Raw genomic sequence first — 24589 nt, forward strand, 5'->3', positions numbered from 1 at the left:
ACTTCAGTGTTATTTAATATCTGAGAGAAAACTATCCATGTATATTCTACTGCTAAGACAAAACCCGACTACAAGCAGCATTCTGTATGATGGGTGACAAAGTTGCAACTTTCAGTTTTCTATTATAGAGTATTTAAGGTGAATTCTTGTACAAATACTAAGGTTGCTGTGAATGTAAAGCCATTAACAACGTAACAACAAACTGATGACTTTTTTTAAGAAAAGGATTATGTGATGGAAAAGCTGTACATCTTGAGAAGGGAAGATGTATAAAAGAATTTTAAAGATAAGGGCTTTTTTCTGAATTGGCATAACTAATATCCAATAACACATCTAATCTCGTATTACATTCTCATACCACAAACCCATTTCCTATTTATAGATTTCTTTTTCTTCGTTTTGTTCCCGCCTATTTGCATTGACACTCTGCTTTTCGTGAAAACACAGCTTTACCTACTGCTTTATATTTTGATTATCATTCGGCGGGCTGCATGGCTATTAATCTTGTCAAAGATTCAGTCAAAACGGAAGTGCTGTATCCTGATCATCAGTCTTCCTCCTCCTCCTCCTACTCCTCATCATCATGGTCACATAAATAAAGTCACCACTCTTACAGAACTAAACAAGCTCAGGTTATCTCTCCAGACAGGATCACGATGATGATATGGGTAACTAAGACATTCCCTGGTGATAAGTCAATCAAGTCAACAAAGTACCCATGGTGTACGTGTATGAACATTTGTAATATCCAAGGTTAAATTAGTCTTCAAGAATCACACTGAACAGGAGAGCACAATATCAACAGTTTAAATATTCAATACCCTAGTTTAAAGTCTGCATACTTACAGCACTATAGTATTTTACAATGATATTTTAGTTCACTAGAGCTGTTAAGGATTAACATTTCTGTCTATTTCCTGAAAGATTTTTTTCTTTCTTCTTGAAATTTGTCTTCAAGAATCACACAGTCAACAGGACAGCACAAGATCAACAGTATAAAACAAGAAATATTCAATATCCTAAGGATGTATAAGTCTGCATAGTTACAGTACTACAGTAATTTACAATGATATTTTAGCTTCACTAGAGCTGTCAAGGATTAACAGTTCTATTTCATGAAAGATTATTTTCTTTCTTCTTGAAATTTGTCTTCAAGAATCACACAGTTAACAGGAGAGCAAAATATCAACAGTTTAAATCCAGAAATATTCAGTACCCTAAGGATGTATCAATTCTGTACAATTCCAGCACTACTGTTATTTACAATGATATTTTATGTTTTCTAGAGCTATCAAGGATTAACAGTTTAGTCTATTTTCTCAACTTTGCAACAAATAATGCATATCAGGTTAGACCAGAATTCAAGCAAAGTTGCACGTAGATTTATTCTCATGCTTGCATATTAGATGAACATGCTACGTTGTAAGGTTACAGGTCTATTTGGATTTGTCAAAAACAGATGTTTTAGACTGAAACGTAATCAAATATTATGTGAGAAGAACCAACAAGTTTGACTATGTGAGTATTCTGTGCTTTCTAGAGAAGACCTACAAAACTATTTTTACAATGCCGTGACATAGTGAGAAACTATCACAAATAAAATGTGAACATATGTCAGTTGGTAACAACGTAACCATTGTAAATGTTTCTGTACGTGAAAGAAGCAACACCATTTATCTGTGTGTTTTATTATCCTACAATAGCACTAATGCCACAACTCTTTGAAATGTGGTTATTACAATGATTGGGTGGTACAAAATTGACTGTTTTGTTTTGGGGGGGGGGGGGAGTGGAATTTCAGCACAGATGGATACACATATCCAGAAAAGTCTACTACATACATTCACTGCCTTTGGCAATGTACAAATGAAAGAAAAATAAATAATATAGATTATGATATTCCAAGAAAACAGGGTTAAGAGAGGTGCCAGGTCACTGTACTCTATATTGGATATATGACACACTGAATTATGCTATGACAAATCTGCATTAGATATGTTTCTGTAATATGGCTGTGCTCCATTATCAATCACTCTTCATCTTATATTTTATGTGACATCTCCCTATTATGTCTCCAATAGAAGAGTCTAGTTTGAGAAAGAAGCTCAAGGCTATTTCTCCTATGTATAAAAGTTAGAGGACCTGATGTTTCGATCCTAGTAGCATCTTCTCCAGAGACGAAGTGGGCCTATGATTGAAACACCAAACCCTCAAACTTAATACAATTAACTACATACATTAGCAGTCTGCTCAACTGTTGATAATTCTCCAAGTTTAATAACAGGTGGTTTGAAAGTCCTGATTAAAACATACACTTTGAGGGGACAATCCTCATGTAAAATGCTCCTGAGATCAAGTTAAAATACTTCCAAATAAAATGTTATCAGCTTGGTTGTGCAGCTGGTATCATTGAATTACATAAATTAGTATGCAATTTACTTTTTAATGTTTAAGTTTACCTTCACTGGAAGTGTACATGTCCTTAGAATATCACATATCAATGTATATTATGCTTGGCCTTACTTCAACTATTTATACTGTAATGCTGTAACATATATCAAATACTTGAAGTAGCTGCTTAGGTTTCAATGCAACATTTATATATAGTATACAGAGTTACTATTCCCTATTATGCTTGGCTTACTTCAACTGTATAATGCTGTAACATACATCAAATACTTGAAGTAGCTGCTTAGGTTTCAATGCAACATATATATATAGTATACAGAGTTACTATTCCCTATTATGCTTGGCTTACTTCAACTGTATAATGCTGTAACATACAACAAATACTTGAAGTAGCTGCTTAGGTTTCAATGCAACATATATATATAGTATCCAGAGTTACTATTCCCTATTATGCTTGGCTTACTTCAACTGTATAATGCTGCAACATACATCAAATACTTGAGGTAGCTGCTTAGGTTTCATTGCTACATATATAGTATACATTACTATGTCCTATTATGCTTGGCTTACTTCAACTGTATAATGCTGCAACATACATCAAATACTTGAAGTAGCTGCTTAGGTTTCATTGCTACATATATAGTATACAGAGTTACTATTCCCTATTATGCTTGGCCTTACAGTCAACTGTATAATGCTGCAACATACATCAAATACTTGAAGTAGCTGCTTAGGTTTCATTGCTGCATATATAGTATACATTACTATGTCCTATTATGCTTGGCCATACAGTCAACTGTATAATGCTGCAACATACATCAAATACTTGAAGTAGCTGCTTAGGTTTCATTGCTGCATATATAGTATACAGAGTTACTACAGTATGTCCTATTATGCTTGGCCTTACAGTCAACTGTATAATGCTGCAACATACATCAAATACTTGAAGTAGCTGCTTAGGTTTCAATGCAACATATATATATATAGTATACAGAGTTACTATTTCCTATTATGCTTGGCTTACTTCAACTGTATAATGCTGTAACATACATCAAATACTTGAAGTAGCTGCTTAGGTTTCAATGCAACATATATATATAGTATACAGAGTTACTATTCCCTATAATGCTTGGCTTACTTCAACTGTATAATGCTGCAACATACATCAAATACTTGAAGTAGCTGCTTAGGTTTCAATGCAACATATAGTATACAGAGTTACTATTCCCTATTATGCTTGGCTTACTTCAACTGTATAATGCTGCAACATACATCAAATACTTGAAGTAGCTGCTTAGGTTTCATTGCTACATATATAGTATACATTACTATGTCCTATTATGCTTGGCCATACAGTCAACTGTATAATGCTGCAACATACATCAAATACTTGAAGTAGCTGCTTAGGTTTCAATGCAACATATATATATAGTATACAGAGTTACTATTTCCTATTATGCTTGGCTTACTTTAACTGTATAATGCTGCAACATACATCAAATACTTGAAGTAGCTGCTTAGGTTTCATTGCTACATATATAGTATACAGAGTTACTATTCCCTATTATGCTTGGCCTTACAGTCAACTGTATAATGCTGCAACATACATCAAATACTTGAAGTAGCTGCTTAGGTTTCATTGCTGCATATATAGTATACATTACTATGTCCTATTATGCTTGGCCATACAGTCAACTGTATAATGCTGCAACATACATCAAATACTTGAAGTAGCTGCTTAGGTTTCATTGCTGCATATATAGTATACAGAGTTACTACAGTATGTCCTATTATGCTTGGCCTTACAGTCAACTGTATAATGCTGCAACATACATCAAATACTTGAAGTAGCTGCTTAGGTTTCAATGCAACATATATATATATAGTATACAGAGTTACTATTTCCTATTATGCTTGGCTTACTTCAACTGTATAATGCTGTAACATACATCAAATACTTGAAGTAGCTGCTTAGGTTTCAATGCAACATATATATATAGTATACAGAGTTACTATTCCCTATAATGCTTGGCTTACTTCAACTGTATAATGCTGCAACATACATCAAATACTTGAAGTAGCTGCTTAGGTTTCAATGCAACATATAGTATACAGAGTTACTATTCCCTATTATGCTTGGCTTACTTCAACTGTATAATGCTGCAACATACATCAAATACTTGAAGTAGCTGCTTAGGTTTCATTGCTACATATATAGTATACATTACTATGTCCTATTATGCTTGGCCATACAGTCAACTGTATAATGCTGCAACATACATCAAATACTTGAAGTAGCTGCTTAGGTTTCAATGCAACATATATATATAGTATACAGAGTTACTATTTCCTATTATGCTTGGCTTACTTTAACTGTATAATGCTGCAACATACATCAAATACTTGAAGTAGCTGCTTAGGTTTCATTGCTACCTATATAGCATACATTACTATCCTATTATGCCTGGCCATACAGTCAACTGTATAATGCTGCAACATACATCAAATACTTTAAGTAGCTGCTTAGGTTTCATTGCTACATATATAGTATACAGAGTTATTATGTCCTATTATGCTTGGCCTTACAGTCAACTGTATATTTTAATGCTGGAACATACATCAAATACTTGGAAGAGCTGCTTAGGTTTCATTGCTGCATATATAGTATACAGCGTTACCACAGTATGTCCTATTATGCTTGGCCTTACAGTCAACTGTATAATGCTGCAACATACATCAAATACTTGAAGTAGCTGCTTACAGTTGGTTTCATTGCTACATATATAGTATACAGAGTTAATATGTCCTAGTATGTTTGGCATTACGTCAACTGTATAATGCTGCAACACACATCAAATACTTGAAGTAGCTGCTTAGGTTACATTGCTACATATATAGTATACAGAGTTACTATGTCCTATTATGCTTGGCCTTACAGACAACTGTATACTGTAATGCTGCAACATATATCAATACTTGGTAGCTGCTTAGGTTTCATTGCTACATATATAGTATACAGAGTTACTGTGTCCCAGTATGCTTGGCCTTACAGTCAACTGTATATTTTAATGCTGCAACATACATCAAATACTTGGAGGAGCTGCTTAGGTTTCATTGCTACATATATAGTATACAGAGTTACTATGTCCTATTATGCTTGGCCTTACTTCAACTGTATACTGTAATGCTGCAACATATATCAATACTTGGTAGCTGCTTAGGTTTCATTGCTACATATATAGTATACAGATTACTGTGTCCCAGTATGCTTGGCCTTACAGACAACTGTATAATGCTGTATATACAGAACTAGTAGTGTACTACATCATCAGCAATATCAATAGTCAAGTTTGAACACATCACACATGGATTGAGTCCACTATAGAAAAGTGCATTTCTCCTTTGTGCTTCATGTGAATTAATAAAAGACTACACTACATTCATAATTGTTTGACACTTGAGCATCAGTATAGAAGACGGGATCAACATATTTATTTCATCTTTAGTTGGATGTGAACTAAAAAAAAAAAATCTATGCACAAAACCAGCTAAAATATTATTTGATGTAATGAAAATTAAAAATATCAAGGGACCCTGGCAGATTTATTAGTTACCACACACAGAGATATGTTAACAGTTTTAAAAAATGAAACAAAACTCTCATAACAACTAAAACGAAGAGCTGATTTCTCACCTGCCAAGTATTTCCAGAAGTTCACCAATGCCATTAAAGTGTTCTGTTTCATAGATAAACCTAATAAGAGCAAAAGAAGTGAAGAATATAAGAGGGAGGATTCAACACTGCCAGTACTGTACGTCAGGCAGAAACATACATGCACAACAGACACATACGGGCTAAGCTCTTTAATAATGCCTAGCCTTTGCAATGTAGCAGGCAAGTACAAGTGTGAGGATGAGATAAAAGAGAGTATCATATTAAAAGAAGCAGGAAAAAATCACCATTCATTTCCAATGTTTCACTAAAGTAGAATCTAACAGGGTAGGGGTAGTGTGAAACCCCGACTTGGACCCCCACCTCCCTCTGGGTAGGGATTGATCATTCCTGCTGGGGGAAGTGTTAATACTAACACAAACTGCATCACATACAGTATCACAAAACAAATTGACATGGCTGTAAAACAGCATCATTTTGCATCTAAGCACCCTTAGTTATGCAACAATAGACTCCTCCCCCATGACAATGTTCAATGAACAGCTCCACATCTTCAGTAAATGCACCCCCCCATGTACAGCCCCCCTGTACAGCCCCCCCCCCATGTACAGCTTGAAATTGAACAATTCCAGGATAAGAAGGAGCCATAAATGTTAGAACCGATGCTGTGATATGTTGCAGCTTCATCGGGGATGATCTCACTCCCCCCCCCCCCCCCAAAGCATATCACAAGTAGCTCTCTAGTCAACAGTTCTCAGGACACTCCCTCAACAGATTGCATGCTCTTTTAAGGCCTCTCCTCACTATTAGAATTCAGACCAGTTTTCATCGGAAGAAACTGTACTTTGCCCAATTATTACGGCAGTCTGAATACTATAAATCTTTAGAAGTCCTTCACAAGAAGGTGAAATGACAAATGTGCAATGTGAGGGCACCATATGGTGAAATGACTTGATTTGTACTGTTTGAGCATGACCAGGTTTTAAGATTTAAGGTACCTCAAGGGAAAAGAAGCTAAATGGATTTTCTGTGGCATATTGGTCAGACTAATAGAAACTTGAAAATTTCATCAGGGAATTTTAAATTTAAATGGATAGATAGAATATAAACAGCAAATATTAAGTTTAATATCACTTTTAATTTTAATTATTACACTCTTCCTCTTCTTTTGAGAAATAGAAAAATACTTTATATAAAAGAACGAAAAATCAAAGAGTTAACAATTAATCCTTTTGAAGATACCAAAACTAAGGAGAAAATCTCCTTGGTATGTATTGGAACTTAAAATTGACACTGATATATTTTGTCAGTGTCCAAATTTTTGTCAGTGTAAAATATTGGAAAGTAAAGTTTTAAAGGATGGCCGATGACTAATCAACCCCTGAGGTTGCCAGATGAAATCTTGTGGATCAACCCTGAAAATGCACTCAGTTTGACCTTTTATTTTAAATCCTATAATTATCTTGGACGACCAATCTGATCAAACAGGAAACCTGAAAAAGAACAGTAAGGTTGCTTGGAGGGCGACCCATCAATATGACTTAAAAAATCCTTGGAACAAAATCTAGCCAATAATAGAATCCTTTGATTCATTGTCTTCTCTTCAGTTGTTCAGTAAACTACTAATAAAGTATGCATCTCAAAACATGCACATAAGCAGGTATAAACAAGCACATAAGCAGGTATAGTCCAAACAGCTAATATACTTAAATGATGGCACTGAGCAAACATCTGGCTCCTTTCTGCAATGCGAATAACGGCCCACTTAAAAACATAAACAACACAAAACTTCTAACACTATAATGATATCATCAGTGACGACTATTGCTGAGTTAAGACGGGAGGAGTCTACCGAAGACATGACCAGAGAGAGTAAAAACTACCACCATGTGTGAACAAAATTATAATCTTGCAGACAACTTAAAAAAATCATCTCAGAATCTTCAACAGCGCCATAGAAAAATAAACAGATAAGTAGTGGTGGTCGCATGCATCCTGGTAGGTAAGTGCCTTTAGAGGTTGGTGACAGGTGATATGAGAGCAAAGTCAATACTGAAATGTTGAAAATACTTTATCATGTAGTTCATGCAGACAAATTCATTGAAACCCTCTAACAGCTGTTGCTGTAAGGAACTTCCCTAGCTCCATTGCTGTATAAGAGTGTAGGGTCGGGGAATGGGGGGGGGGGAAAGTCATCAATAAAACACTTGCCTGAGGAATATGTGATTAATTTGTTTTCTAATGAAGGCTCTCAACCCAAGAAATTTGCCATAGATTCTGTGTAAGACGGTCTTCAAGAAATCTCGTTCTCTGGGATCTTCACTGTCGAATAAGTCTAAAAGCTGCACATAGATAGAGAGAGAGAGAGATGGAGAGAGTAAATAAAACAAGATCATGTTTCAGAAATTTGCAGTATTAACCTAGCCAGCAAATTTCATCTGTATGTATTAGAAATATGCTTAAGGCACCTTTCCTTTGTGTATCTTTTAACATAGATCTGTCTGTTACTTTCAGGAAACGAAACCTACAACCTGCTCGAGAATGAAAGAGACCCTTTATAAAGATTTAAGAAAAAAAAATTTTGATTATAAAAAAAAAAAAAAAAACCTATACATGATACAAGATTTCTGTGACTATTCCTGAAGATTAGCAATGCTATACATTGTTCTGTCATCAGACACTTTTCTACAGCAATCAACACATGCAAACTAGGCCAGGGTAAACAGCCCTCAGGATCAATTAGGAATGTTCCCAAGCTTGTTTTACGTTGTTGCCTCGCTGGGTTACCGTTGACGAGCCGCCGAGCTGCCAGCTCTTGTTTTTATGACCTTCCGGTGCTCGAGCCGGGCATCATTTATCAGTCGACTATTTTCCCATTTCTCAAATTGTTTAGTCAGCCTCTCTGTGTATATCAAGTCACATTCGGGTAGAGGGTACTAAAGCTATGTACGTAGAGGAATGAGAAGCCACCGTAGGTTTGAAAGGAAAAATAAGCAGGATGGATGTAAGGCTCTATATATATTTAGCAACGAACATACTCGCGGTGCGCTTTTGTTGATAGAAGGCAAAAATTTGTGATGATGTTAAGATGATTGACTAGGCCCTGTATTTGTGATCCATCAAAGAAACTTTGCAAACTAATATACAAACGTCGAACACAGTGCAACTATGAAATCTCAAAAGTCAACCACTGTTGGAACATTAATGCATAATTTCTTGAGTGTAAAAGCGACCATCACATTTAGTCCCTTCAAATTTTTGCATTTATTTTCTATTTTTATTTTAAATAACCATTTTAACTGCAGGACCATTTGTAACATAAATGTGTATTTGCTTTGATCTGGATCAGAGAACTGCTCAAACACAAAACCATCAAAACCATCATTGCAAGTAAGACGCCATTCGTGAAACTAAAGTGGTCACTTTCCACGTTCTATTCCGTCAATAACCATATAAAGTGAATTCTTTAATGTAAACCTAATAACTACTGTTTGCTACATAGTTAAGGACTACAACTTTAACATCGTTACCTTCTCAGAAACTGAGCTTTAATCTGAACTGCAAGAATGAACACAGTTATAATGCATTAACATTTTACATCTACCCAGACTAAAAGATTTTGCCTCAAACTGCAGCATCCATAGGCTATCCAAATGAACGACAAAATATTGCTTTAAAATTCCGAGAGACCTGTTGAAGAACAAACTCCCAATTATGTCACATTTTTACCCTCTATTTCAGTATATCAATCTGACTAATCTATATTTGCCTTCAACCATTTTTGACAGTCGCAACTTTCTTTCCTTTTTCTGTGAACGACACTTACGAGCTGCTAATCACACCTAAATGGCAAATCCTTGCAGGCGGTGCTGAAAGAAAAAATAGTTGATGTGTGTACTGTACGTGTGAGAGGAAGCCAATTTGATATCATGTTTAACTGACATAACTGTAACTATACCGCAGTTGTAATGGTAGTCTGTGGTAAAAAATAAATAATTGAAGGATTCAGATGGTGAAAGCTTTTTGAATTACTTTTGGGTGCGCTTTTTATAGTAACTGCTGCTTCAATTTAAAGCTGCGTTTACAGTTGGCTAGTATTAGTTTGTGTCACTCTAACCAAGCCAGGTATTGGATACTCCCCAACACAACTATAACATCTATGTAGCTCTATGTCAAATTGTCTTGTTGATCCCAATCGGAGAGTTAAACCCTGCAATGTTCAAAGTTTGTGTCTCACAAATTTAACATAATTATTCTTTTGTTTTCATATAAAAACCTTATACCCCATTTTATTGTTCCTGATGTAGTTTTTGATGGACTGAGGTAGCATTTACAAATGTTTTGAGATACCTAATTTATTCGTCCTTAGAAATACTCATCGAACCGTATCACCAAATTGTAGTGAATTCAAAGACAGATGCAGCTTTAATGGCCCTTAAAGCAAACTTGACAATTATACTTCCCCTTTCTATTGACTTGGTCTGCTTAAGTTTACGTTTAATCTATTTCAGACATGTTCAAAACTGACGATCTGATCGGTATTCTCGTGCAAGTAAACTTTAATTTGCACAGTCTCCAAAATTGAATTGCATAATTTGGAGACCCTCTGGTGCATGGTATTGTTTATCATCTGTACTGCTACATGTACTGTTCTGTGCGGTCTTCATACAACACAGCAGCTGTCCTCATGCTTTGTAAGCCATACATCCTCAATTGTTCAATAAGCTCGTTTATGCGATCTAATCAACTATAGTATACTTAATCAGCATTGACCTTTCTCTGGGAGAAGCGATAAGTTTGTATGATCAAGGCCAACTCCTAATGTAATTATCATACCATGCAGGTTGCAGTGCTCTGAAACTAGCTTATGGCCAAGTTCTGGCATGAAATCACCCTATACTGCAGTTGTATGTATACATCATAAACGAGAGCAGCTTTGGGAACATATGCATGACTTGATCCCACTAGCACTCAAAACGATGTCTTGATGATAAAAAAATCTAAAAATCCTGTCCAATGAGACATTCAATATGTAGCCTGACAACAGTTCACTCTTACAATCATCTGCATCACATTTTAGAAGTAAACTGTCATTTACACACAAAGTCAGCACAAGAGGTCGATATGTGTGGATTCCAAAAGTTACTACTTATGTGTGAAATTCCTCAGCAATTGCAAGATTTCATGTTATGGTCATTAAGTGGCCTCAATTTGAGGATGAATCTTTTGCTCTCTAAACCTTAATAGAGGAATACATGTATTCTATGCATACTTCCAACAGTTTGAATAAAGTACACAAGATCATAGGTTATGTGAGACTTAACAGCAGGTTTGCATTTTACCATATCTAACCATGCAGGGACATTGCAAGTATTACAGACAACTCATGCAGTGGCCAAGAGTAGAGTAGGGTATTACACAATCAATTCTCCAACTATATAGTCAATATTCCACTATTTTCCTTCACTATTTAGTTTTTTAGTCTTTTTTTTTTTATTGATTATGCTCTCTCTTTCTCTTGCTATCTTGTTTATCAGTGTGCATTTTTTTTTTTTTTTGTTGCACAAATATTCCTTGTTCCTTTTTGTTCATCTGTGGTGAGGAAGGGCACATGTTTACAAAGCTTTACTATCTAATGAGTGTCCTCCTAAATCCACTCAATCAGCTTTTGTTATATCACTAACTTTCAGAATTCCAGATCCGCTCTGATGTGTGACTTGAAGATATATCTACATCCAAAACTATTAAACCTTAAAAGAATTTTTGGTCTTGAAATAAGTTTGTTGCTATGGAAAGATTTTGTGACTTTTCATTGCCAGGCATGTTTCTATCTGACACTTCGAAGAGAGTGGGAGAGAGGGGGGGGGGGGGGTGGCAGTTTCTAACAATATGAATAATCTGCATGATCATATGATACAAGTAATTTGGCACAGAGGATACTAATTTGCAATTTAAAGACAAAAATCTTGCTTTTCTCTTGAGGTAAGTGCTACTTCAAATCACATGCAGATTATGGAGCAGCTGAACAGTGAATATATACTTAATAATTTATTCGGTTTATATAGACTAAAGGCTTACCATCAACTACTTACCACGGCTGTGTAAGATATCATTAGCATTGCATGTTTGTGTTATTGCTACAAGGAAATACTTTGGGCTGCCCTTTTGCTCTTGAGCAAACTCAGATAGAGAAAAAATAAAGATGTGTACAAGAGGTTTTGAGACTTGATATTTGGCCTTGTAACATTTACTTCAAAGTGTTTCATACTTACACCATAAATTTTACAAAACTAATTGTTAAGTCTTAGCGGAAACACTAAAAGTCACGGGTGACAGAAATGACATTTGAAAATCAAGAGGGGAAAGATTCTCTTTAAAGCAAGTCATATAACTTTTGAACAGTGTTGTAATAGGTTGTACTAGCTAATGCTCATTTAGCTCGAATTTTACTGAATGTTTACTTGTTAAGGCAATGAAAAGAAATCGGCAGCGCTTCCTACTCATCTTTTGTTGTGTTTTTTGAATCAAGTTGTAAAAAAATTGCAAAGCTGCTGGATATTGCTCAGAATTTAACATTTAGTTCTTCCCTCGTCTCTCTTCGTTAAACCAGCTTTCTGTATCGGCATCCGAGTATCCATGAGACTGCCAAGATTTACAATAATCAACGCAAAAGGCTACTTTAAGGTGAAAAGGGGTATTTTGCCCAGCGGTCATACATATGGCAATGGGATTAAATGTGTAGCATCACCACTTCACTACTTGATACTGTGCAAATTCTGTTTATTATAATCTATAAGCAAAGCAAAGTAGTGATTAATTGCTCACAGCTTTCTGGAACAAAAGAGCTGATTGCTTAAAGCCAAATCATGGTCTTGCCGTTCCTTTGAGGATCAAAAATTTAATGCGAACTTGAGTGAGTACTGCCAGAAGGTGAAATAATCATGAAAATTTTTGACAAGTGGACATAATTTAGCAATGAAAGAGGAACTCAGGAATTGTTTTGATTTACATCCGTTTGCTCTAAGGAGAGAGCCTCTAATTCTTAAGCAGAAGGTAGAAACAAACAAAGAAGAAAAAACAATGTCATACTTACTTGTAAAACAAATTTTTGGTCTATGTACCTTTTGGCTACACTTGGTTTAAAATCTGGAACTTCTAGAAACCTTAAGAAAAATTCATAAGCGATCTGGAAGAAGGAAAATGAAAACAACAACAACGATGGAATAAATATGTAGCAAAATATAAAGCAAAGGTTACAAATTTTCTTCACAGTTCTCTTGGAGATTGCTGTTACTAGAATTTTAAGTGTGTTCTCTAACAGAATGCTGCTGCTGGAATAGAGCTACAGTATGTCTCTAAATCCATCCTTGTACAACTGGCACTCACAGCATTGGCGAGAGGGTAGGAACAATTATGGATCAGAAGTAGGGGTTGTCTGATTGTGTAAATGGATGGCTATAGGCCCTCATTTGGTATAGATTAGTTCTACATGTATGTATAAAGGATGAAAATTAAGGGACATTGGTACCTAAACTGGTCCTTTGTTAGTGTCAGCTATAAATAAGGACCCCCATTAATGGTCACTGATTGGTCCCATCCTGTCGCATGATAAGTAGTCCCATGTGACAAATTCCTCCTAGAGTTGTGTTTAATAGATAATAACCTCTGCACTGGTCAGGGAATGGTACATGATGGATATACAATGGTTAACAAACTTGTCGACTATAATGGTAATGAATTAGTGCCACATTGGTCAGACACTGGTCATGAAGGACTAAAGGACCACATGTCATTGATTACTATGATTAGTCAATTATTATTGGATGGAAAGTCCTTCTCTACATGTAACAAATAACTAACCATTCAGAACTTGAAGGTTTGGATCCATAACATGAATTTATGTTGTCACTGCATAAATGAGTATCATGAATTATAGTGACGAAAAGAGTGTTTGAATCTTCTAACATTGACTAAAAAACTCTGTAAAAAAACATGGATTTGATGCTATGTTCTAGCTTACTTGTATATGAGGCCAGGATGCTTCCAATGTGGGATCATCTTCTTCTGGATCAAATTCTGGATTATCACTTGGAGGCAGAGTTCTGAAAATATTGCATGCTACCTGTCAAGACAAAAATGAACACAACGCACTTTGATCGTACTGATATCGTAGCTCTATCAACCAATTTAATTCGTTCCATTTATATCGATAAATATTTGACATATAAGTTTCTTTTCCCTTCATTCCATTTCAGGTCACTAACTAAATCTTCACCCAATACCATTGTCTGATCGCCTGCTACGAGGCCTGACGTACAACCACCAATACAACAACCTTCAGTAAACCTGTTTTTGGGGGGTTTATTGGTCAACATACTTCTCACAATTAGTTTGGAATAATGTTGTTATTGAAAAAGTAATTTTAACATTATGAACATGCAATCATTTTCCCCATCATTCTTATATAACTCATTTCAAACGTTTCCACCACAATTCCACTCCTCTCGAGGAAGTTTCCCTCCCCCTCAGGCGCTGTTTGATTCTTAATATTCATTATACATTCCAATGCGCAGTACTACCTGTATATGATTTATTCCCATGCAGTGCAGCTCAAACCGCTGTTACTACGCTGGTTTTTGGGGTGCCAAAACCTAAGTGCTAGCTGCAAGATTCTATGTTATTAATAGGAAGAGCAATCTAGCTAAAACCTACTCGGAAGCGGACTAAGAGAAATCTACACCAAAGGCAGAGAGATTGGTAAATCATTTTTACGAGCAATGACACTACAGCAAGATGGTGTGCAGTGTCACATTTAGTGAAATGCATTAAGCCCTGAGGGGGAGAAAAAATGCAACCCTATACACTGAGGTGGCTGATAATGAGGAAAAACTATTCTCCACCAGTCTTAAATAAGTTAGACATTTTTTGCTCCATTTTAAAAAAAAAAAAAAATTGTAAAAGAACTGGCAATTGATTTGAGCGGTATAAACAGTCTTTTAAGACATGCACAGGTCGATACTTGGAAATGACCGACAATATTAAAAGATACCGATGTGTACAGTACACACAGACGAGTTACACTGGTTCAACAATGACTATACTGTAAATTTAGCTGCTTTTGAGATTTTTACGTAGTTGTCTGCATTTGGCTTGAAGTTTTAACACACTTACCAAGTAATAATCCAAATTAGATTGTTATTGATTTAAAAAAAAAGACACCTTGGTGAGTTCTCTCACCAATTGAAACATTAATTAATAAGTGTTTATTAAATACTCCATTTGATTCAATCAAATTTATCACCAATTGCACAGTTAGCATCTTCATAAGATATTTGATCACATACAAAAAGCAAATTTTTGGAAATTTCCATTTTCTAATTCATTACTTGATATGAAACTGCCTTATAGCCAAGCTACTATTATTATGTACTTCTTATTATAAAAATAGATTTAAACTTTTGACCACCAAAATTTTATTTACTGAAGAAAATAACCCCCAGGATGCTTCCAGTTACTGTATCAAGGTGAAGCACATGCATGCAGCCTCACTCCTTAGCAAGTGTATACATAAAAAATGCCAAAAACAGAAAAGGAAAAAAAAGTGCACTTACTGTACAAGATAATATCTTTGTACAAAATCTCTTGAGGAAACACTTATACTCTCACTTCCAACATATGCTAAGTCTTTCGACAGACCTTTTTTGGATTTGAGTCTGTGTTAGTTGGGCTTTCAATATTTAATTGTGTGTTTGACAAGTAATATTTCTGTCTATAAAGTCTCTGCAAATTTGATTTCATCCATGGATAAAAGAACTTACACAGTGTGACTGTCACTCATCTTTGTTTACAATACCAATAACAGTTCATTATAATTCTTAATCTCACAAACACTGCTCTGGATTCAAGGCTGTTTGTTCTATACAGCTGATACTGTACATGTATCAATTTTTTTTAACAATTTTTTTTTTTTATAATGATGAACAGCTATTTTGAAAATAATGTAGAATTAACGTTCGAACCTCAAAACCTGTCATGTCTGAATTCGAGGGAAAGAATTAAGACAGAAACTGTACTACATGTAAAACTTCTATCATGTATTTTATTTGTTCACTGTAAGTGTCCAATGCGATGTACATGTAATAGACAATATGACACTCATATTTTTATTCTACAAAACTATCTTCATAAACCAATTTAGAATCATTCATCTGCTGATGCTGAAGGCCAAACTTTGACACAAATTATATGCAAAAGATGTATTTGGTAAACTTTAATCAGTTTAAACTTTAATCAGTTTTTCTATTTGACGATGAATAAACCCTGATAACGTACAAAATGATCAATGTACGCATTTTTTGCTGACATCAACTGCTCATCAAAACATGATAATTTTGTGAAGGAGTGCTCAAGATGGGGGGAGAAGGAATCCTCTAAGTTTGCACAAATGTGAAATTTATCGACCATCTTTACTGAATAACTCCAACATGAAGGTAGACCGGACGTGTTTAATTTTACTTACCAACAGACTTATATTTAGTATTAGTATTTATAGCAGCAAGTAGATGTATCAACTAGTTATAATGTCTACTTTAAACTGAAAGTGAATGGAATCTCCTGCCTGAAAGAAATAGGTGGACAATGCATGGATCCATTTGAATTTATACTAGAATTTCCCAAGTTAACTAATAATTCTAGCAACCCACTCACTAACCACTCCACCCTCTCATCACTCCTTTCTCTCCCCCCCCCCATCATCACTTCCTGCATTCCATCCCTCAGGGTGTCACCATAGCGAGCTAGCAACAAGTGGTTGTTCACTAATGCACATCATGCATGTAATTTGGTCAGCCTTCTACCGCAGTACGATTCAACCAAATAACGCTCAAGATATGAGTATTATTAGTTTTTGAATTCAAAGTCTGACTTCAATATATGACGGACTTTGGTCTAAAATGTTTGGATGTGACTTTATAGTCAAAATACAAGGGTCAGCAACATGTTATTACCCTACATGCATGGTGTACTATATGTAAATACATGCCTGGTCATTTAATTACCCTGTTTCACAGCGATGAAATGTAAACAATGTTCTATAGAGAGCATAAAGAGTGTCACTATCATTACAACCTGTCATATTATTCTTCCTCCAAGATGGACTGTTTACAAGGGGAACTTGAAATCAGGCGCATCAATCATGAAACGCATACTTTTTATCTTCTTACATTTGTCAAGATGAAAACTCAAAACTTGCCTGGTGTGCTGTACAGTAGGTATATAATTTATGAATGACAATACCTGTCTCCAATCAAAGTACGCACCCCACTATACCTTAATGAACGTATCAAAGATGATAAAATGTTAGCACTCTGTCCCTCTGACCCACTTCCAGGTCAATACCCACTTCCTCTTCTTGAATCTATCATTCTGATCAGTGTTTACATGTGTTATCTGGTATCCTATTGCAAAATGATATGCAAAAGTGGCAAATTGTTTGCAAAAAGAGGTAAATTATACGCAATAGTGGGCAAATTATATGCAAAAGTGGGGTAAATTATATGCAAAAGGCGGTAAATTATATGCAATATTGGGCAAATTATATGCAAAAGTGGGCAAATTGCTAGACCATTGCAAAGATGAATAGCAGTTTTTGTCCACAGGAACCATAGTATTTTATTTCGCCTTCAAAACTGCTTCAACAAATTTGAACACTAAATTATTCACTGCTGGTGGTAGATTAGAATGCATGATGGATGCAGACAAGTGCCATGAGAGCACAGTACTACACAACATGATCTACTGTAAGTCTTCATGCATATTCATGATGACAAATGAATCTGCAACTAACACCAAACACTAATCTCTGCACATTAGTCACATTCTAGATTTGTGATATAATATTTATCAAGACACAATGGTTGGCATATCTTCTCTACATTAAAACTATTCATTTAAGATATACATAGGCTATACACTATACACCCGTATACTCAGAATAAATTCAACATATTTTGTTTCTTGCTACAGTACCATAATATACATTTACAGGATGCTTCAGAATTTTATACATTCTCTTATACTTTTATTACACATTATGTTCCTTTCTGAGCAACATGATATATTCAAAACTGCCGACAAGAGAGATAATCCTGCTTGCATAGATGTGTATTATGTCAAGCCCTGTGCATATAGAATTTCTTCTTATTAATTTTGCATTCCATATTGGTCACCACGGTACCTCAGTTTTAAGACTACCCAATTAGACCGATCGGGTTAACACTGCTGCATACCTTGCTTCAAGAGGTATGCAAGTATAACAAATATGCCTGAACCAAAAGGCAAACCAAATTATACTGCTTTGAGCCTGGAGAACCAGAGCAGAAAAATTTTGTTCCTGACATGTATGGTTAAAATGATGTCATACATACGTCAACGTTGTTCAACGTACAGGACACTGTATCATGATGGAAAAGACTTACACAGCTGCTTTATCAAAGCACACAAAGGTGAGACATTTGACAGCGAGAAAAGGGAAATGCCGGCCACCGCAACAAATAAATTACAGAGGCCCTACGACTGGAGAGAGTAATGAATAAAGGTGTCGTGTCTGACAGACTACGTATAAAAACATGGCAAAACCTTGTCATTTGCGTCCATCGGGAAGGAAAGAAGGAAAAAAAATTTGCCAGTGGGTTGTTTAAATTTGTCCTTCGTGTAGGAAAGATATTGTTACCTGCAGGAAATTCATCACAGCAAGGTTGTTTCCACACACTGAGTATATAAGCTTCATTGGACTGAAATTATTCAATAATCCACTACTAAATGGAGTAGTGGCTAGATATATGTTTTTTTTTATGTACAGTACAACCTAAACTAACCTCCGCCATTAGGATGCAAGCTCCTACAATATGAATGAATGCAAATATTGCAGTAGGGTGGAGAAATTATGGAATAAAATATGACATATAGTAAAAAAAATTTAAAAAGTAACAAAATATATGGATGGAAACAGGTAAGAATTTTTGACACTTATTCACAAAACTCCTACCAAATCCACAAGGGCAAGCATGATCCATGCCAACAGCTCATACTGTACAGTAGGATGTTTGTGTGTCTACAGACTTATACATAGGCTAAACAGTAAACAACTTAAGACACTGTTATTATGTAAATCAATGGGCCATGTTGTTTCTAAACTTATCTTGTTCTTGAGGTTACTATATAAAAACTTTACGACCGGGGCGAAAAAGAAAACAACTCAAGAAAACAATACCACACCACGGTGAACAATATTGTCCCTTGCAGCGTTATGAAAGGTCAATGACAATGCATTTGCCTTCTATTCCATAGCAGTAGACATGTTAATGTCTAAACCTATACCAATAACATATACATTACTGGCATCATCAGGGCTTAAGTATAAGATATAAGGGCACAGTACTTTGTAAAATTCCCAACGGTACTATATTGGCATCTTTAAAGTCGTTCTCGAAATCAAACTGATAGTTTCTAAACTAGTCCTATCGCTTTTGTCCTAAATTGTTTCTGCGTTTGTTGTACTAAATTTTGGCAGTACAATTATTTCAGCCAGGCAGATCCAATCGAAAGTTGAAAGACCTAATATTCAAGTCAAGTGAGGTTGTCTACACTCACCAGGCAACTCCATAGTTATTAATGTGTTAGGAATTGTTGTTATATATTAACAAGATGTAAAACCTTGCTGTGTGAGTACATCTACATTAATGTAACATGTCATATAATGTCTGGTGGCAAAACAGCTGTTTGAATTCCATGTCTTCTGTGCCAATAGAGGCATTCTAGGGAAGATCACAAAAGGTCAAGTCATGTTTTCAAACATTCATTGATCATTATAAAACTTACTGGTTTATATATTTACGAGTGACCCACTTACCTGTCTCCCCACAACCTATGCACCGCATTCTACCGTGTCTAGAATGCCCTGGTAATCTTTTAACACTGTACACCCTCACTGGCCCAAATGGCCTTCCTTCATTTTGAGACCACTTTCCCACAAAGTGGGGAACGAAGTAAATTATACATTTCGTAATGCTAATGGCGGAATTACATGAAATTTTAACAATTATAAGCCTACATATCACATCTATAATGAAAAGCTGTAACCAACTGTAAATTAATTAAAAGATCATAGTTATGTAAGTATTGATTAACATGTCATTAACAATACATAACCAGTCTTAATGATTCCTTATTTTTTTCATTATTGGCGAGTCGTTCTAGATACGATAAACGTTTTTCAGGATATGTGAATGAGACCTAGCTATACACAATGGATGAAGCTTTAATCATCAATGGATCAATACTAATATTACAATATATGGAATTCTCTTCTGGAAAAAAAAATATGGTTATCTGATTGACAGACAGATGACAAAGGATGACAAAGATATTTCAAAATGAGATGATGTGGCATGCCTTCAGAGCAATGGATATAATCCTGACCCCCCCCATCCCCTTGTCCCTTCCTATGACTATCTCCTTCTCTCCCTCCTCCCACATAAATGGGGGTTGATTGGCTAATCATGTAACCAAAAAATACTCTAAAATGGAATCTTCACCATTTCACCTTTCTGGAAAAAAAGGAATGAAAAAGGACATTTAGACTCAAGGGACAATATCCACTTGGAGGTATTCACAAGAGTACTGTGTGTGCATATATACTGCAAAAAAAAATAGGATATAGTGCCAATAAACTAATAAATGTGGCGACTGTAACCTAACCATAGACACAGGGTGTAAGTTCAGCTTAGTGTTACCCCTCAGGAAATGAATCGATTAAAGACAGTCTTGCCTCCTGATCAAGTCAACTCAGTTGACTCCTGTTAGACACTTCTTTTATCTTTTAAATACCTCTTCAAATCAAGTCTAATTCGGAGAAGACCTTTATGCATATATTTCCAGTTTGCCAAAATGGATATCAAAGCAGACTAATACTCAAGCTACCTGTACATACAGTAGGTCTGTTAAAATTACAAGGAACATTTAAAGTTTTCTGCAAAAGAACTTAAGACACCTAAAGTTGTCAAAGTGATGAGATTGCCAAAGCTACTGTAGCAAGACGTTTGTACAGATGACCACTGGTTGGGGTCTGTTTAATGAACAGTATGTACAAGATACTTACCTATCCATAGGATGGACTCTGGGATTTATACATGTTCTGAGATTTATATAGCTCAATATTAACATTGCAAAATACCAGCAGCATATTTATACCGATCACTAAATGTGTCACTGAAGTAGTCATTTTACGTAACATTATAATAAGACTATAAAGGTTTATTGAGAGCTTGACCCGAGCAAGCTGAATTAATTTCAGTAAATTAAATTAGTCAAGTCCTATGCAAATATATTTGTGAGGCTAAGATTGTGAAGACTAATACTTCCATTTTCTAGAGGTTAAAAAAATATAGAATGTACATCGTTTCTATTGCGATGAAGATCCATTTACAATATAGCACCAACAGCTCATACATTTCATGACCTAGCCGTGGTCCTGTTGCAAGATGGATATTTTTTCTTTTCTGTTTAAGTATATAAAGAGGGGTAAGAGAGGAGGAGCGAAGTAAATCAAGCTGATCCAAGCATAAATCATACTTACAACTATCGTATTGAAGGGACATATCTAGATACTAGAAAAATCCTTCACTATGTAGCAAATTTCCATTCCATTAATTGAAAACTTATAACAAAAGCAAGAAATTTTTGGTCAAATTCTCTTTATTTATAAAGGGAAACGTCCTCTGTCAATCCTCTTATGATTAACAATTTTCAAGAGTCATTTCTTAACTGGTTACAGGAGCTTCATGCTCTGCAAAATGCACATCAATGTAACCATGAACTGTACATCAAATACCACATTACATTGCCTCCCTTCCTCCCTTTATGAAGGATTTTCTGGTGCCAACCAAGGTGAAATCTATATTGAAGAGAAAAATATTCCACAGTGCCAGTTGAAAATTTTGATTTATGACAAATGTGGTTTTCACTTATATAGATTCAGAAATTTTTCAGCAGTTTTGTTAAAGCAATCAACTTTAGCCACCCAGCATATCCATTGTAATCCTCCCCTTATTGAGCGTGAATAATAAACAAAGATTCTGTCAATCTGGTTACGAGGCAAAATGCTATGTACAGTCCTTTGCAGCCATTATATATGGTTATTTTTATTTACCATGCACCATGGATGTTGTGGTATATGACACAAATTACTTAACCACTAATCACACAACTGCCTCTCTGAATCCTACAGTAGATGAGTTTTAAGTCCTCATGCTAAACAGACTACTGATCTCAAACTTATGCCCATCAAAATGATTTACTTCTGTACATATACAGTACATATGGTCAATATCTACGCTCTGTGGGAACAGTGCTTCTAACATTCCAATACTGTAACCTTTCATTACACAACAATAATATTGCCATCGATCAAAACTTAATTTCTACCATTTTTATTCCATGATTGAAAATATAGACAATTTTGTTTTATTAAAAACTAAATTTCTGTGTTACAATTTAAACCAAAAATTTCCTGGATGACGTATTGTAAAAAAGGGACAAAAGACACCACGAGAAAAACGTTAACAAACCTGGACGCAATATCCTGTTATTGATTGAAGTGCTTGGAATGTACATCACATAGAGATGAATGACGAAAACGAAAGGAAAGTGAATACCAGTACTGTGCTGTACATATATATCATGTTGAAACTTCACTAGCGAAACGATTCCCTGGACAGAATTTCCCCAAAAATTATTGGATTCGGGAAATATGTGACGATACTTACCTGTCTCCAGTCTACTTACATGTTGCACTTTGCTCTTCTACCTAACCCAATAAACTGGGACCCTTTTGCACAGAGTCCCCACCAACTTTCTGTTCCTCCAGGATCTACCATTCAGAACATAAACCTTCCCATTTTCATGTTGAACTTTGCCTTGGGTTCTTTCTTTCAGCTTATTTTCAATCCTTGTCCTTGAACACAACTTCCTAATGAAGTTTTAAGGTGTTCACTTTTATTTATTAAATGCTATCTTAATCCTGTCACTATAGGAGAATAATGCAAAGTTTTCATTCATTGAGAATGGAACCAGAATGGAATTCTTCATCTAAAATCTTATAGAACTGTTACAACAAACTTGGCAAAATTGTTATACAAATGCAAACAAGTGTGACATTATTTGAACTCAGAGTTATAGTATTAAGATCAGTATTTCACAAGAAAGATAATTTGTGAACCTAAGTATTACCTGAAAAACATAAGCACTACATTATTCCCTATTTTTTTTGGGGGGGGGGGATTTAAAATGAAACAGATATGCACTGCAAACATTAGGAAAACATTGCTTTGCATTTGTATATAGGCAGTGACTCCTTGAAAGATAAATTTTCCTCTCTTTTTGGTAGTATCATATTTTTCTGCACAATTGTATTACTCATTATGCCTTTCTATTAATCATTCTGTTAAAACCATTTCAAATCAAATTAGACTGATTTCTTCTTTTACAAGTAATCCTGGATAAAAATCCATTCTTTGATTACTTTTGCATATAGTAAAGAATGATGAAATTCTCTTTGTACAGTACATACTGTATGGTAAGTTAATGTGAGTATATATTATATAAACACAAAAAGTACATCAATAAATTAAACATAGAAAAACGTGGCCTTGTTCAAAATGAAACAGCCAGTCATCCGTAAGTTTGTAGCGGACGATGAATTCCAATGTAAGCTGTGATTTAACTTTTCACTTAAAAATTTTCACATACAAAAACCCCACTATATTAATGAATTTTCATCGCTTTGTCCTTGGAAATTTCAAAACTGGAAAGCAGATGGATAAAAACTAACACCATAACCGTACTGCGGTGTATTTCTAAAGCATTAACAGTATATATGTATAAGGGTACGACTGCATGCGTGCATTATGCACACAGCAATGATGTATCCATATTAGATTATGTCCTTTGACTAAACATCAGACAAACCTGCAAACAATAGGTGCAAACACTTAAAACATTCCCCACTCTCAGATAAAAATTTCATTGCATTTTTCCTTTTCTTTTCACTGATCATAACATTTAATGCATTATTGAGTTTGTAAAGCACAGCTGGGAAATGGGAACATGTCTCAAATAGTTTTGTAACTATAGATAGTAAATGACCATATCTACGTTAGCACTCTCAATTTTTGAGACATCCACTGTTCGCTTACTTCGACCACTGTAATGCAAATAATGATAAAGGCTAAATCAAAACAATGAAACCCCAGGTTTCACTTAGGAACTGCAAGCCATTGTGTTTTGGCAGTTTGACAGTTATTAATAAGGAATTCTTCTTTTTGAATTTTGCATGCTTTTTGAAAGTGGGAAACATTGAGGGCAAAAAAATGCAAGAGTATGATCATTGTTGGTACACAATTGACTTTTTTATTAAGCACTACTGGAAGATTGGGTGACTTTGGCTGACAT

The 24589-nt window shown here is 35.2% G+C and overlaps 1 protein-coding gene and 2 long non-coding RNA genes across 7 annotated transcripts in view; 1 reads left to right on the plus strand and 2 right to left on the minus strand.

Moving 5' to 3' along the window:
* Positions 1-24589, minus strand: part of LOC139971355 (serine/threonine-protein phosphatase 2A 56 kDa regulatory subunit epsilon isoform-like) — a 96790-nt gene that overhangs the window by 30423 nt on the left and 41778 nt on the right. For all 5 annotated transcript variants that reach the window (XM_071977717.1, XM_071977720.1, XM_071977718.1 and 2 more), the window contains exons 4-7: positions 14103-14204; positions 13176-13268; positions 8294-8424; positions 6104-6163 (exon numbers count right to left, since the gene is read on the minus strand). In XM_071977717.1, the coding sequence (XP_071833818.1) occupies positions 6104-6163; positions 8294-8424; positions 13176-13268; positions 14103-14204 (386 nt within the window). The remainder of the gene's footprint in view (positions 1-6103; positions 6164-8293; positions 8425-13175; positions 13269-14102; positions 14205-24589) is intronic.
* Positions 1038-6097, plus strand: LOC139971360 (uncharacterized). The gene is made up of 3 exons (XR_011794362.1): positions 1038-4715; positions 5401-5429; positions 5659-6097. It is a non-coding gene; the product is annotated as an uncharacterized lncRNA (long non-coding RNA).
* Positions 4049-5666, minus strand: LOC139971361 (uncharacterized). Its single transcript, XR_011794363.1, has 2 exons — positions 5572-5666; positions 4049-5454 (listed from the first exon to the last, which is right to left on the minus strand). It is a non-coding gene; the product is annotated as an uncharacterized lncRNA (long non-coding RNA).

The sequence above is a fragment of the Apostichopus japonicus genome, chromosome 8, assembly GCF_037975245.1.
Source record: "Apostichopus japonicus isolate 1M-3 chromosome 8, ASM3797524v1, whole genome shotgun sequence".
Classification (NCBI taxonomy): Eukaryota; Metazoa; Echinodermata; class Holothuroidea; order Aspidochirotida; family Stichopodidae; genus Apostichopus; species Apostichopus japonicus.